Consider the following 17,254-nt stretch of genomic DNA (forward strand, 5'->3'; position numbering starts at 1 on the left):
AATGTTATTATTTGAGATATGGAAAATGGCTTAAATATGAACCCAAGAACCTGGGTGAGTCAAGTTCACAATTTTCTAAAGTGCAGGGCTTGAGGTGTTGTGCTAATTTTGATATCTGCAGCGTTACTCCAATGCGCACCAACTCACCTCCTATTGCACCAAAGAAGACCACAATGAGCGCAGGGTGGGGCACCTGCGAGCTGACTAGCGTTCCCAGGAAGACGAGGAGACCTCCCACAAACGTTGTAATTTTATCCCCAAACTTGTGTATCAGGCAGCTGGCAAGGGGCCCTAGGAAAATGGAAATTAATAGGATGGTATTTTATTATTTTATTTTTATTCTTAAAATTTGCATATTTAATTTATATGACGGTGATAATTAAAAGTTTGTTTGACTACAGTTAAAGAAAGTTATTAGTTAAGTATCATGGCTTTTTCCCCCGTCGTAAATAATGTCTGTTTTTTTCCCCACAAATTTGACAAGTTTCCTACTCAAATTTTCACAATTTAAAGAAGTAAGCAACACACATTTTCCCAATTAAAGAAGTTCACGACTCATTTTTGTCACAATTTAAAAGTTTGCGACACATCCCAATTTTGAGGAGTTTGTGACTCATTTTTTTCACAAAATGAGGGGAACAAGGACGCTTCACAAGTTTGTTTTTTTAACTTTTAAGCATGGTATGTTGGACTTAACAAAATCTTTTACAAAATTCTGTAAGAAGCCTATTTTTTCCTCGGTTATTATGCATTTAATTTTGCAACACAAAATGATTGCCAACTACCTTATACTAAATACTGGTAATAAGTAAAGGTATTCTCACCTGACAAAAAAATGAAAGCGTCCATCACAAGTGGCGCATACAACAGATATGGCACATTAAAATCCTCCTGCATCTCTTCTAGCAGTCCTATGAAGCATGCAGGCAGACCTGCCATAAACAGTGTGACAACAAAGGCCCCGCACACAATCACCCAGCCCCATCCCCCATCCGGTGCCTCGCCCGGTTTCCGGGTCGGCTTCACCTCTTCCTGCTCATCCTCACAACATTCCTCTTTATCGAAGGCAAAGAAGTTGTTGTTCGTCATGTCTCTGTTTGGATGCTTCACCTGATTATTTCATAATCCTGAAAGAACAAAATTTCAATACTTATGTTTGCCATCTCTTCAGCTATTTTATATTTCCTTACTATCTCATAATCCAGGAAGTAGAAAGGAAATATTTGTCAGCCTCACTCTGGCAAAACCAGACTGAATGCATGATGCATGTGCGTAAAGTGTCGTCCCAGAAAACAGCCTGAGAAGTCCCCACAGACTAATCAGGGACAACACTTTCTGCATAGACTCCATATTTGTATAACAGATACTTTCTTTAAACAAAGAAAGTATTTTTTCAAGATTAACCTGTGCGTTTCACAGGCTATTCTGAGACTACACTTTACGCACATGAGTTACATGTAAGCCCTGTTCTGAGACTGCACTTTACACACATGAGTTACATGTAAGCCCTGTTATCTGAGACTACACATTACGCACATGAGTTACATGTAAGCCCTGTTCTGAGACTACACATTACGCACATGAGTTACATGTAAGCCCTGTTCTGAGACTACACATTACGCACATGAGTTACATGTAAGCCCTGTTCTGAGACTGCACATTACGCACATGAGTTACATGTAAGCCCTGTTATCTGAGACTACACATTACGCACATGAGTTACATGTAAGCCCTGTTTTCTGAGACTACACATTACGCACATGAGTTACATGTAAGCCCTGTTATCTGAGACTACACATTACGCACATGAGTTACATGTAAGCCCTGTTATCTGAGACTGCACATTACGCACATGAGTTACATGTAAGCCCTGTTCTGAGACTGCACTTTACGCACATGAGTTACATGTAAGCCCTGTTCTGAGACTGCACATTACGCACATGAGTTACATGTAAGCCCTGTTCTGAGACTGCACATTACGCACATGAGTTACATGTAAGCCCTGTTCTGAGACTGCACATTACACACATGAGTTACATGTAAGCCCTGTTCTGAGACTGCACATTACGCACATGAGTTACATGTAAGCCCTGTTCTGAGACTGCACATTACGCACATGAGTTACATGTAAGCCCTGTTATCTGAGACTACACATTACGCACATGAGTTCCATGTAAGCCCTGTTCTGAGACTGCACATTACGCACATGAGTAACATGTAAGCCCTGTTATCTGAGACTACACATTACGCACATGAGTTACATGTAAGCCCTGTTCTGAGACTGCACATTACGCACATGAGTTACATGTAAGCCCTGTTTTCTGAGACTACACATTACACACATGAGTTACATGTAAGCCCTGTTCTGAGACTGCACATTACACACATGAGTTACATGTAAGCCCTGTTTTCTGAGACTACACACTACGCACATGAGTTACATGTAAGCCCTGTTCTGAGGCTACACATAACGCACATGAGTTACATGTAAGCCCTGTTCTGAGGCTACACATAACGCACATGAGTTACATGTAAGCCCTGTTCTGAGACTGCACATTACACACATGAGTTACATGTAAGCCCTGTTCTGAGACTGCACATTACGCACATGAGTTACATGTAAGCCCTGTTATCTGAGACTGCACTTTACACACATGAGTTACATGTAAGCCCTGTTATCTGAGACTACACTTTACACACATGAGTTACATGTAAGCCCTGTTATCTGAGACTACACTTTACGCACATGAGTTACATGTAAGCCCTGTTCTGAGGCTACACATTACGCACATGAGTTACATGTAAGCCCTGTTCTGAGACTACACATTACACACATGAGTTACATGTAAGCCCTGTTCTGAGACTACACATTACACACATGAGTTACATGTAAGCCCTGTTCTGAGACTGCACATTACGCACATGAGTTACATGTAAGCCCTGTTCTGAGACTACACATTACGCACATGAGTTACATGTAAGCCCTGTTATCTGAGACTACACTTTACACACATGAGTTACATGTAAGCCCTGTTCTGAGACTACACATTACGCACATGAGTTACATGTAAGCCCTGTTCTGAGACTACACATTACGCACATGAGTTACATGTAAGCCCTGTTCTGAGACTACACATTACACACATGAGTTACATGCAAGCCCTGTTCTGAGACTACACATTACACACATGAGTTACATGTAAGCCCTGTTCTGAGACTACACATTACTCACATGAGTTACATGTAAGCCCTGTTCTGAGACTACACATTACACACATGAGTTACATGTAAGCCCTGTTCTGAGACTACACATTACACACATGAGTTACATGTAAGCCCTGTTCTGAGACTGCACATTACACACATGAGTTACATGTAAGCCCTGTTATCTGAGACTACACTTTACACACATGAGTTACATGTAAGCCCTGTTCTGAGGCTACACATTACGCACATGAGTTACATGTAAGCCCTGTTCTGAGACTACACATTACGCACATGAGTTACATGTAAGCCCTGTTCTGAGACTACACATTACACACATGAGTTACATGTAAGCCCTGTTCTGAGACTACACATTACACACATGAGTTACATGTAAGCCCTGTTCTGAGACTGCACATTACGCACATGAGTTACATGTAAGCCCTGTTCTGAGACTACACATTACGCACATGAGTTACATGTTAGCCCTGTTATCTGAGACTACACTTTACACACATGAGTTACATGTAAGCCCTGTTCTGAGACTACACTTTACACACATGAGTTACATGTAAGCCCTGTTATCTGAGACTACACATTACGCACATGAGTTACATGTAAGCCCTGTTATCTGAGACTACACTTTACGCACATGAGTTACATGTAAGCCCTGTTATCTGAGACTACACTTTACGCACATGAGTTACATGTAAGCCCTGTTCTGAGACTACACTTTACACACATGAGTTACATGTAAGCCCTGTTATCTGAGACTACACATTACTCACATGAGTTACATGTAAGCCCTGTTCTGAGACTACACATTACGCACATGAGTTACATGTAAGCCCTGTTATCTGAGACTACACTTTACGCACATGAGTTACATGTAAGCCCTGTTATCTGAGACTACACTTTACGCACATGAGTTACATGTAAGCCCTGTTCTGAGACTACACATTACGCACATGAGTTACATGTAAGCCCTGTTCTGAGACTACACATTACGCACATGAGTTACATGTAAGCCCTGTTATCTGAGACTACACTTTACACACATGAGTTACATGTAAGCCCTGTTTTCACAGAGCAGGGCTCATTACAATACTACAATCGTCCTTATTGAAACCCCACAAAGTGCCATTAGTCATATGTTTCTGGGTGTTGTCTTGTTCCTGTTCTTTATCATCTATGACATAATCCTGGATGCCACCCACAAAATTACTGTTAGCGTTGTGCCTGTTCTTTTTTTTCTGCTGATGTACAGAGGTTTATTCACTGGAAAATGTCTTAAGGTATTAAAATAAAGTTATCTATGTTGAGTCTGTCCTTCGTTAGCAATCTCACAATCATGAACACACGAAACAATTTATTTTATTTTTATCAAATTGCTGTCTCGATTGCGCCAAAAGATACAATCAGCAAATTTATTAGTAGTAGTTATGGAATGACCACGAGGGCCATGATTGCCCTTAAGCGCTCAAGTGTGGCTTAGAAAACAGTTGATTTCCTTTTCCGATGAAACCTCAAGTTCGATCTCAAAGCCGATTGTCAAGATCATCAACATGTTGGGGAATGTTGGTAAGTGCCTAGTTCAAATTACAACAGGTTCCATACTTAGCATCTTCACACCATTTCCGACAACATAAATACCACAATGAGTATTCCCTTAAGTCAGTCTTGCATCAGTATAGTTGCACTAGAAACCACAAAGGCTTATCACTTATGGGCACATAATTACTGAACTTTGGAGGTCTTATAAACAAGTGAACATTTGATACTATGAAACTACTTCTTATGATTAGTAAATGGTTAAACTATCAATCACCAATATCAGCAAATTATAATGTGAGAAAAAAAAATTGAGGCGTGATTTGTTTATTTTAATCAGGCATGAGAAATAATCTAGAGTTCAACAAACTGGGGCATTTGATTTAATTCACCATATAATAATATAGAATTATAGAATCAAGAGTTCAATAAACTCGGGCATTTGATATAATTCACCTATACCTAAAGGATGTTGTTTGTTATCAGACAATTAATTAGGCAGTTCAATGGTTTATTGTATGCAAGAATGTCTCTTCTTGCTTTCATAACTTAAAATGTCACAGGTATATTTTGTTCACTTCTTGCTACTCGAAGGGGTCTAATACAACTTCTATAAATGATCGAGGCTACTGTGACACAGAAATACTTGACGTCCAGGCATATAGTAATATTAGTATCCAGTATTACTGAGGCAATTGATGCTGAAATAATTGAAAAATATATAATCAAGCTAAAAATACTAAATACCTCTTTTGGGTGGAAATAAATGCCCCACCCCCATCTCCCAAAAAAACACAAACAACAAACATGCACTTAAATATAAGGCCCAGGCCCCTTCCTCCAAATATAAAAAACACACTGATATTATGACAAACCATATTTGAAAATCAACATCTGCAATTTAAGTAATAGAAGTATAATATGGTTACTGTATGACTGTAAATATTAAGACAAATCAGTAAAATTTAACCTGCAGGATAATCCATAAAGCATACATCTTTCCAAAACATCTGGTACAATCCATTCTCATTAGAAATTATAACAATTAATTGAAGCTCTAGGCCTACTAAAACTTGCGAAGGCCAATACTTTTTTTTGAGTCAAATACTTAAAAACGTGTTTATCATGCTACAGTGCTCCAGCTAGGCCTTAATCGAAGGGCGCCGCACCCTGCCCTCCCGAACCTCCGCCCTGCCCCTCCGAACCTCCGCCCTGCCCCCCACCCCCCCCCAAAAAAAAAAAAAAAAATTTTTTTTTTTTTTTTTTACATATGATAATTCATAAATCTCTTATTACATTGTAATTAATTTAATCCTCATTGTAGACATTATTTTTGAATGGTTTAATAAAAATGGGAATAATACAATTATTTATAACATATAAATTAACATGCAATAGGAAGCATTCCAGAAACACCAGCGCGCTCAAACGTGCCCTTTTGACAAAATACTGCGCGTCGAAAGTGCCCTTTTGGCAAAATACTGTGCATCGAAAGTGCCCTTTTGGCAAAAAAGCCCCCCTGCCATTTTCAAATCCTAGCTGGAACACTGATGCTAGATATTTTGCACATGATTTGAAATAAAAGCTTGTAACAATTGTTACCATTTAGAGGTCAAAATATTTGACCAGAATAACCTCTCCATAGCCTAGCCATTAACTACACAATCCAGCAAAGTCCAAAGTAGTCCATATACACATGTTCTGTCAGCCAAGAAAACTCAGGCAATGTATGCTCTAGGCAGTCACTATTGATAAACGTTCTGTACTTGATAAACATTTTACATAAATCTCTAGAGGCTAGAACTAGGTCAATATATATTTAGACTTACAATGCTTTCCCAATTCCTTCCACTAATAATTTCCAACTTTTTAAAAAGAAAAGCTCTTTTCTGCCTCAAAATTAAACCCATGGTGATACAGTATTTTATGGAATTATGCAATAGGACAAAAATGTTGCAAACGACATGTACATGAGAAACAGCTGTGAGTGTGATCAGAAATAAGTTACTTCCCTTGCTTGACCCGCTTGTTTAAAAATAGCTTTCACCTGTCCCAGATATGTATTTGGAGAAGTAAACATGTTGACATTGAAACACAAAACGCAGACTGTGGTTCATGAACTGTAACAAATGACAAATGAGGAGATGTAGAGATGTACATTCATGGTTTAAATATACATTGTAATACACTTACATGTGTTAGGTTACAAATGAATTCCTACAGATTTTTTATCTACATGCAATTAACAGAAACATGTTTGAATTACCTTATTGGTATAAAAAAAAGCAGTTTTTGTTTCTTTAATATTGAAACCTCAGAAAATGCGTCTTAAGTTATTTGGCAAATATTTTGTACTTAATCAAGTTTTGCACAATTAATACTCTCAGGCTTCAAAATCACTTTAAAGACAAATTATTTAAACCCTTTTCCGCTTAGATAGGTATTTCGACACGTTTGTAGTCCCTTTGAAAGTTAAATTAAATGAAAGACCTTTCTTACTAGATTCATTAGTTTTAAAGGCTTTATTTCCAAACCTAAAATACTAATGAGCAGCAAACAGCATAAAACCTGATCAGACTGCGAGTGCCATTTTAACTTTGCATCTGAGTTGGAAAGGGTTAATAAAAAATTAAAACATCAATATTACTGCAACTGTTCCAATTGAGCAAGACAAAACCAGTCTTCAATAAACTTGTTTTTCATATTTTGTGCAATTAGTTACTTAATGCATAGAAATACAAATCATGTTTAGTAAGATCTCAAACATTCTTGAAAACTAGAAATAATAATTATATTTTCAGCACTCATTCATGTTATTTTGCTCATTGATGTTCAGAGTTCTTTTATTTTTGGCGAGACAAAGTTCCCAAATTGTCATTTCAACAATTTGTGAACAACTCCTTGACTGTAATATCTCAGTCACTGCAGTAAGGTAATAGTCATCCTCATTGTATTCTATGTTAAGTGTTCCGATAATTTTTCAAATTCTTCCAGCAATACAAAAAACATCTATGTGTTGATAAAAAACAAATTTTCATTCACATCTAACGTATTGCAGTGGTAAACACAAAAGCAAATTAATGTTTAATTTAAATTCCAACAGCTACTGTTAAAATTATATTATTTAAGTCGTACAAGTTTTAATTAATCATTGTATTGTTGTTCATTATTATTGTTTGGAAAGTGCATACAAAAAATAGATTTTAAAACAATATTGTAAATTATATAGATCCATAGATTGAACGGGTTTTGGACAGTACCGAAGAGGTTTCATCAGTTACTGCTCATGCCAGTACCAATCAGAAATCAATAATTAAAAGACCGGACAATGTCTCATGGCGATATAATAAACGCATAACAATAACAATACAAATAGTATATATTCGTAATGCTATATTTTATCCCCTTTGCGCACAATAAGTCACTGTTTAGCATTTGGTTATTTCTATTCGATTTTTATCGCATATGCACATTTAAAACTTAAATTTTTAATTTGAATTTGCAATTTATCCCAATTAATTCCGCATTATTAAGCAGTCTCAATTTGCAATTTGACAAACGACAGAGAGTAACTTGTACTCTTAAAAACCTCCAGAACATTTTGTGGGAGATTCTTCAACAATACATGTTTATGTTCTATGCCGGCCATAGGTTCATTATTTCAAGATTTGTTGTGTTTTATTCGATTATAAATACATAAATTGACGTAACACACCCGTACATTCTGAAATACCCAAAATTGTAATTCTCCCAACTGAGTGTCGCGTGGCGGTAATTCTTATGTTTTAATGGCGTCATTGACTTTTAATGGAATGTTCCCACGTGCTTGACTGCGTTTTTGGATTAAACTTTTAATGTGTAAGTTTGTTTCTCTGTTTGTGATATTTGTTAAGCTCAGTACTCAAATATATTATGACTGAAATTTAGCAGTGAGATTCGGACTGTTTAAAGTTGTACAAATCGTCAAGCATAACAATAAATTATGTGAACAATGGCTGTATTGGTTCCCGGCAGCCTTGAAAAATAACAAGAGCCGATTGAAAAACTGTAAACGAGGTCGGGAGCCTGGCATTCTATACATAGATGATTACGTCAATTACACTATTGTTGGTAAGACCGGCGTGTACACAATGCCTCAACTGGAATGAACCAAGGCGACTTGCACCAGCGGTCAGTGATGCGTAGCAAATCCTCTCGCTATCAGTAGATCAGATAACCGATAATTGCACACAGCAAACAATGGCAGTATTAGTGACGGCATTGCGCACACGTGCGGCAGATTATCAAAGGAGAACATATAAGAAAATGTCGGCGAATTTTTTTTCTCTTTGATGTAATCAGAAAGCGATATCAAGCATCGTAAGTGGACAAAGTTGCCTACGTCGCCCTCTAGGATGAAACCTGCAATTATGTTGTTTCATTTAACATGTGGCCTTACTGTTGCAATGTACATGCTGCCTGACACTGACAGATAACAAAGCCAATATAAAGGTATACAATCTGGATCAGAAATGTGACAGTGTTGATTGTTACCTTGAACTTGTGATAATTTCTGTCTCAGGTGTTTTCCTATGTGCTGATAAATCTTGATAATATCATTTCACAAATATAAAATATTCATTTATATACTGTACAGTATATAGTCTAGAAAAGGTATACATAAGTATGCAGGGCTTTTTTTGGCCCGATTTTATAGCCGAAATTCGGCTATATTCCCAATTGCAACAAGAGCTGTCACCATAGGATGACTTATGCCCCCTATAAACGCTTGATAGAAGTTATGAGCTTTTTTCGAAACCTAAACACAGATTTCGAAATCTAAACGCGGACCCTAAGTTCAAGGTCAAGGTCACAGGGGTCAAAATTTGTGTGCGTATGGAAAGGCCTTGTTTGTATACACATGCATACCAAATATGAAGGTTATATCTCAAGGGACATAGAAGTTATGAGCATTTTTCAAAGCCTAAACGCAGATTTCAAAACCTAAACGTGGACCCTTACTTCAAGGTCAAGGTCACAGGGGTAAAATTGTTTGTGCGTATGGAAAGGCCTTGTCCATATACACATGCATACCAAATATGAAGGTTATATCTCAAGGGACATAGAAGTTATGAGCATTTTTCAAAACCAAAACGCAGATTTCGAAACCTAAACGCGGACCCTAAGTTCAAGGTCAAGGTCACAGGGGTAACATTTTTTGTGCGTATGGAAAGGCCTTGTCCATATACACATGCATACCAAATATGAAGGTTATATCTCAAGGGACATAGAAGTAATGAGCATTTTTTCGAAACCTAAACGCAGATTTCGAAACCTAAATGCAAACCCTAAGTTCAAGGTAAAGGTCACAGGGGTAAACATTTTTGTGCGTATGGAAAGGCCTTGTCCATATACACATGAATACCAAATATGAAGGTTATATCTCAAGGGGCATAGAAGTAATGAGCTTTTTTCGAAACCTAAACGCAGATTTCGAAACCTGAACGCGGACCCTAAGTTCAAGGTCAAGGTCACAGGGGTAAATTTTTTTGTGCGTATGGAAAGGCCTTGTCCATATACACATGCATACCAAATATGAAGGTTATATCTCAATGGACATAGTAGCATTTTTCGAAACCTAACGCAAAGTGTGACGAAAAGACAGACAGACGGACAGACAGACGGACAGTCTGATCACTACATGTATATGCCACCTTTTCTTCAAAAAGGGGGCATAAAAAGTATACTTTTTTCCCAAAATTTGCTAAAAAATTCCCATTTGGGGAAAAAAACGCTAATGACAATTATGACATCGGTTGTTTCGCTTTTTAACAAAGCATAGTCCGATCAGGTCTCTTACGGGTTTAAGACTATACCTGGATTTGGATAACGTCAGCATTATTCGTGTGCACGATATTCTCTGTGTTGTTCAGGCGCTTATTATATTTGCGATGAAATTCCAGCGTTTCCTGATTCGGCTTCATGGAAAACAAATATGTCGCGCAATTCGAAATATTACGTGAAAAATATTCCTAAGCAAAACCATGGCCGCAAAACGAAAACTGTTGATTTTGTTTAGCAAGCGTAATTAAATATACAAATATCGTCAAAAAGAATTGTCTTCCCATTGAAACTCCTTCCATTGTTAATGATAGTGATTTAATAACAAGTGATTCTTTTGCATCATCATCGTTTGTTTCGGAAAGCAAAGTGCTGACTGATATTCAACATATTGAAAGCAGTAGTTCTTCAAAAGAAGATGAAGCGCGTCCTATTAAAATGGCGCGTGATGTGACTGAAGACTTTGTGCGAGCTTATTACATGTATGTGGAAAACTGTTGATAATGGTGGTGTTTGTGATTAAAGATTCTGAACTCATTCATGAAGTTTTAAATCCAAATTTATTTTCCCAATGTCTTGAAAATGCTGATAAAATTCCCAATTTCAAAGCCATGGGCTATCTTCCCAAAAAGCTGAAAAAAAAGCGCTGGTATGAGAGAATAAATCTACTTCTCAACAGTGAGTCTATTACTTCATGTCTGTTACATGTATATTGTTATATTGTGATTTGTTTGGTTAGGGATATAGGTTTAAGCTTCAATTTTTAAAACTTAAACAGGAATCAGTCAAAAACTTATTCTACCTTGTAAAGGAATACATCAATTACATTAAAATACAATTATTTTTTCCCCATTATTTGGGTCACAACTGAAAGTTTATTACAGATTATAATCTATATAGAAATGGGCCGCACTCTGTGAAAAGGGGTTTAATGCATGTGCGTAAAGTGCGTAGACTGCACAGGCTAATCAGGGACGACACTTTCCGTCAAAACTGGATTTTTGCTAAGAAGAGACTTGCTTTAAACAGAACATATACATGTGTAATAAAAGCGGAAAGTCATCCCTGATTAGCCTGTGCTGCCTGCACAGGCTAATCTTTGACGACACTAAGCACATCATTAAACCCCCTTTTCACAGAGCACGGCTCAAATACATGATTTTGTAATTTCACAATCTGTCTTTCCCTGGATGATCCACTGGACTTGCTTCCTGAGTTTCTGTTAAAAGTGTCTAAACAATGTTAACCACTGAGGCCACAATTAAAATATTGTTGGTTTGCCCTTTACCAACCCTAAATTTTACAGGTGGGTAGGTAGGTAGGAAAATTATTTTATTTTATTTGAGAAATTATATTTTTAATACACTAATAGTCTATGAATATTTAAAACACTTTTATTAAAGCACTGTTGCAGTGTACGAAGCCTTATGTAGCTTAACATTATCTTGTTTGCTGTTTCTTGCATATATTAATATCAAATGCATGCTTGTGTGTTATTACATCAAATATTTGTTCACTATATGATTTTAATTGCTCAAATGCATTTGTAATTATTTAACAGCCAGACAGCTTTTATTTTTAACTTAAACCTTTCCCTTAAATTGGGCTTAATTAGCATGCAACAAGCATTGAAGGAGTGTAGAAAGACAGCCCAAAGCCTTTAATGGAAAAATTCAGACGTGGCGAAAGACCATCACATTTTACCGGCCAGACTTGCCTACCAGGAGAAACAATTCACAGGCCTGTTGAAGTTTTTACAGGCCTCAATTTTAAGTGTTTGACCGGTTAGTGCATAGTCTCAGCATGGAAAAGTAAATTCATAAAAGTGCAAACTGAACATTATTATAAAGCATTATTTCTTCTTGAATGCTCTGAGCTTTTATGAGTACATACGTACAGCTCAGAGGGTCAATAGCTGGGAGTTGTATTATTGCAACTAACATAAGCATGAAAACTTGATTTGGGGAAATAAATTCTGGATCTGGATAGGTACGTTGCAGGACCTTTCGGTGTAGGCGCAACGGGGGAGAGGGTGGTTAGTCCCACTGTAGGACAGTGGGTGTTAGTTTCAGTTTGTGGATATACTAACGCTTTAAACATATATACTTGAGTGTTGTCGATGTATTTAGCTAAGAGACATTAATAAATTAAATAAGTTTACCTTTACATATCCATTTCACTAACATGTCATTACAGTAAACTGTTCAGTGTGGCAAACATAATAAAGCAGAATATGCACATGAATCTGATTAAACACATATCCACTTGCATATAAATCAAATCATGTTTGTCTTTTATTTTGCATTTTCGACAAAAAAAATCCTGTAACTGTTAGATGTATTTTTCTTTGCGAGTAGACTGCATTCCAATTTTCAAACACTTCATCACTTGTTCTGTGACATTCAGTTCATACATTTGCAAAAAAAAGAGTTTTATTTGTATCTAAAACCTATGCTCAATCGTAGAATGACACGCTCTTTTCATTAATCGATACTAATTATATGATGTCCGTCGTAAATTCGATAGTTATTTGTTCTCGCTGAGCATCGTTATTTCTTTTAATTGTCGGCCATCTTTGATCACGTTAACAACATGTGTACAACGAACGTAAACTCGTATATGTCCGACTACTTTCGCGAACCAATGATTAAGTATGATGTCGTTCGGCCATTTTCACGGAACACCGCCGATCGCGATGCTGGTTATAGACGCTTGCATTACTGTCTATTCTGGGGCGTATGAAATTCCAACCATCGGAGCGACCTAGATCGGTCAGGGGCGATAATAATAGACAGGGATATAAATACGCGCATGAATAAATATTGCTTTCGGCTCTTTTGTCATCGTCGAAAAAAAACGACAATAAAAAAAATAAGTTTTCAGAAATCGCAATAAAATTTTTTGGGTCGGGGGGTAAAAAGTGGGTCGGTCGGTAAAGGGCAAACAAACTCAATTTTAATTTAGGCCTGAGTATTGTATAAAAAAAACTAAACCCAACCTCAATATGCTAACTTTAGAATAGGCAGTGAATCAAATTGGCTTCCAACTTATGTATTACAAGGCATTTGAAAATTCAAACGTTAAATACATGTATCACCGTCCCAAGTTTAAACCACCAGTCCTTTGATACAGGTCATCACCTTTAAAGAACATAAAAATACAACTGAGGTTGGACAAACTCATGGCCATAATCTAAATCATGATCTCAGAGTCTGTGTCCTGCATTCTTCCCTATACTTTATATATTCGGTGTTAATTAAGGTTAAGTCTGAAGAAGACGTCCTACATATTTCCTATTCAACATTGAAGTGCTCACCCTGTCTAAACATGATCACGTACATGATTGGGGTTGGCAAGCTAACAAAAGACTAGTGACTGGTACATTATCTAAGTCAGTGCACTCAGTCAAACAAAATGAATGTTTGAATTATTAAGTACTACAGCACTGTTAATAGTAGTGAAGATGTTAACCACCTGAAAATTTCCATTTCCTTTAACATATAAGAAGTGAAGAACTTACAATTATTCCTGAAACTTCTAATAATAATTTCATCCATTAGGTTTTGGAATTTTCATAAAACTCCATAATAATTGTATTTCATAATTGTATTTAATAGCAAGTGTTTGACAGTATTTACGTTATTCCTGTTAGACAGCCTTACATTCCTTTATATCACAATATAATGTACCGTAATCTATCACTTAAAAGAGTACAGTATTAGTCAACAAATAATGGCATGTTAATTTTATACATTATTCTGTAATTTTATTTTAAAGCTCTACATTTACACATACAGGGATTTACATAATGGTGAAATAAAATTGAGATTATTTTACAAGCATTTTAATGCTCCCTGCTTTGTGTGACCTTCTAAATTCTAATTTTGATATTGGGTCTGAAACTCATTTCCCTATGGTTGTTTCTTTTCTACTCGATGTGCTTCCTTATGTCCTGAGCTGTCTGTTTTTCTGTCAGACTCACTTTTTGTTTCCGCGCCAAATCTCAGAAAACTTGTTCTCTTAATTTGATAAAACTTGAAAGACAGCATCCATATAGAGCAGAAATTAGAATTTTTGTTTCGCTCACATTTGATTTTTCAGGGATTTATTGCCCTTTGATTGTAAATATTTTATGTTGATAAATAATAATGTGTTTTAACACAGTTAAACCATACATTGACAACCAACATCATCTAGAATCCATCAGTTGTACATCATATTCTTGGTGTAGAATCACTTAACATGAATCTACATCAAGAATACAGGCTGATGAAAGTACACAAAATGTATACATTACAATGTCATTATTTGCAATCCAGTCGGTATATATAAACAAAACATAAAAGGATTTCCTAGTAGAACTAGAGCTTTGTCACAGACGTGACGTATACCCCCACGTGCCGCATTGACACAGACTATTTTGCATGCTGTCTTCACAAAACAAGAGAATCTAATTTATGTCGATTTTTAAGAATTATTATGCCATTGTTATTTATGTCCATTTTGACCTTTGAACTCTTAAAATCTTTCGCATGACATGCCGTCCAATGACTGTGAACAAAATTAATGTACAGAGTCATTTTAAAATCTCACAATGAATGACATAGTTATGGCCCGGACAAGCTCATTTATGGCCATTTTTTTTTCTTTGAACTCAAAGTGTGACCTTGACCTTGGAGATATCGATGTAATTCTTTCGCGGGACACACCGTCAAATGATGGTGAACAAATGTGCCAAATGATTTTAAAATCTCACAATAAATGATAAAGTTATGGCCCGGACAAGCATTTGAACTTTGAACTCCAAGTGTGACCTTGACCTTGGAGATATTGACGTATTTTTTTCACACGACACACCTTCCCATGATGGTGAACAAATGTACCAAGTTATTTTAAAATCTAACGATAAATGACATAGTTATGGTCATTAAACTTTCGGTTTAAAACACACTAAGCGACCCCGTGACCTAGTTTGTGACCCATATTTAAACTTGACCTATACATCATCTAGACACAACTTGTGAACAAGTTTGGTAAAGATCGGATGAAATTTCGGGACCGACCAACAGACGGACAGACAGACCGACGGACCGACCGACAAAGTGACTCCTATATAGCCCCCATTACCAATGGTAATGGGGGTATAATTACGAAATCAACAAGATGTGTTTCTGAAACACTATGCCCCCCCCATATATTTGACCTTTGATCTTGAAGGATGACCTTCACCTTGACCTTTCACCACTCAAAATGTGCAGCTCCATGAGATACACATGCATGCCAAATATCAAGTTGCTATCTTCAATATTGCAAAAGATATGGCCAATGTTAAAGTTTGACTCAAACCAACAGACAGGGCAAACACAATATGTCCCCCAGTATAGACTGGGGGACATAAAAAGCCGAATGGCAACATGGAAGAAAGGAACAAGATAAGTTGAGTCTGCTGTTTACATGAACAATCTCTGGTACAGGCATTTCAAATATGTATTTATCGGATCTTTTTCTAAAATATTGAAAATACTATTTGATGAGCCGAGTAATATTTAAATACAACACTGGTTTTTCCCAGAGTTTTGCTTTCACCAACTGAAATGGCTGCTTTCCAAAATTTTACATGAGCAATGTTCTGCAAAAAATGAGCTTAATGCAAGTGTGTTAAGTGTAGTCACAAATTAGCCTGTGCAGTTTGCATAGGCTCATCAGGGACAAAAGTTTCCACTTAAACTGGATTTTCAATTAGAAGTTACTTTCTTAAAAAGAAAAATCGTTAAAGGTGGAAAGTGTTGTAAATGATAAGCCTGTGCAGCCTCTGGGATGACACATTGTGCATATGCATACAGTCCAATTTTCCAAGAACAAGACGGCACTCATATCTGAACCTCATGTTTTTCCTCTAGCAACATCACCTAGTTGTTTCAAACCGTTTCCTACCGCACCTTAGGAAAGCCTGTGAGTGCATTATGTTGTTAAAACCAATAATACAGTGTTCGACATATTCAATAGATAACCTTCAGCAAGAAGTACTTTTCAGACCAGTGGTTGATTGATAAAGCACAGTGAGCCAATGACAGTGAATAAACACTGTTCCACAGCAGTGACCACATATTTCCAAAGTTTAATCAAACAATACAACTTGGTTATGCAATTATTTCAAAGATCCTATGCTTTCAAGTTCGCTATATACAGGACTTTACATTAACACTCAAAATGTGAGTTAACAAATCAGTTTTGAGAATAATGTATGTTGCTTCTTGCAAAAAAATGTGCCAAGTGAACATATGTCTACCTTTATACGTATGTACATGATATGGTTTCAGGAGTCTATTTTCAGAGACTAAAATAAGGTTTCACAGCACACTGCTGTTTTAAAGCACAATGTAAAACAGAAGATAGAAATGCCAAAATTGTTTCTAGTATTATTTAGCAATATTAACCAGATATTTGGGCTACAATATCGTGAGGAGAAATCAAAGCGGCTGAAGCACTGCCATGGTTATTCCTGGGTGAATGACACTGTACAACAACAACATAAACAAACTACTCAGAATCATCTGAGATGGATTGTATATTATTATATTTATGCCAGTGCATAAGAACCAGATTTTCAACGTTAAAAAAGACAAACCAAATATTGTAAAATTGAAACACGTAGAATATTAGAACATACAGTATAAGC

At 36.7% G+C, this 17,254-nt stretch overlaps 1 protein-coding gene across 1 annotated transcript in view; it reads right to left on the bottom strand.

Annotated features, from left to right (window-relative positions):
* The window catches only part of LOC127867778 (uncharacterized), a 29,985-nt gene that overhangs the window by 9,944 nt on the left and 2,787 nt on the right, over nucleotides 1-17,254 (bottom strand). The window contains exons 2-3 of the mRNA XM_052409209.1: nucleotides 825-1,127; nucleotides 148-291 (exon numbers count right to left, since the gene is read on the bottom strand). Coding sequence (XP_052265169.1) covers nucleotides 148-291; nucleotides 825-1,089 — 409 coding nt within the window. The 5' untranslated portion in view covers nucleotides 1,090-1,127. The remainder of the gene's footprint in view (nucleotides 1-147; nucleotides 292-824; nucleotides 1,128-17,254) is intronic.

Source organism: Dreissena polymorpha, chromosome 2 (assembly GCF_020536995.1).
Source record: "Dreissena polymorpha isolate Duluth1 chromosome 2, UMN_Dpol_1.0, whole genome shotgun sequence".
NCBI classification, from domain to species: Eukaryota; Metazoa; Mollusca; class Bivalvia; order Myida; family Dreissenidae; genus Dreissena; species Dreissena polymorpha.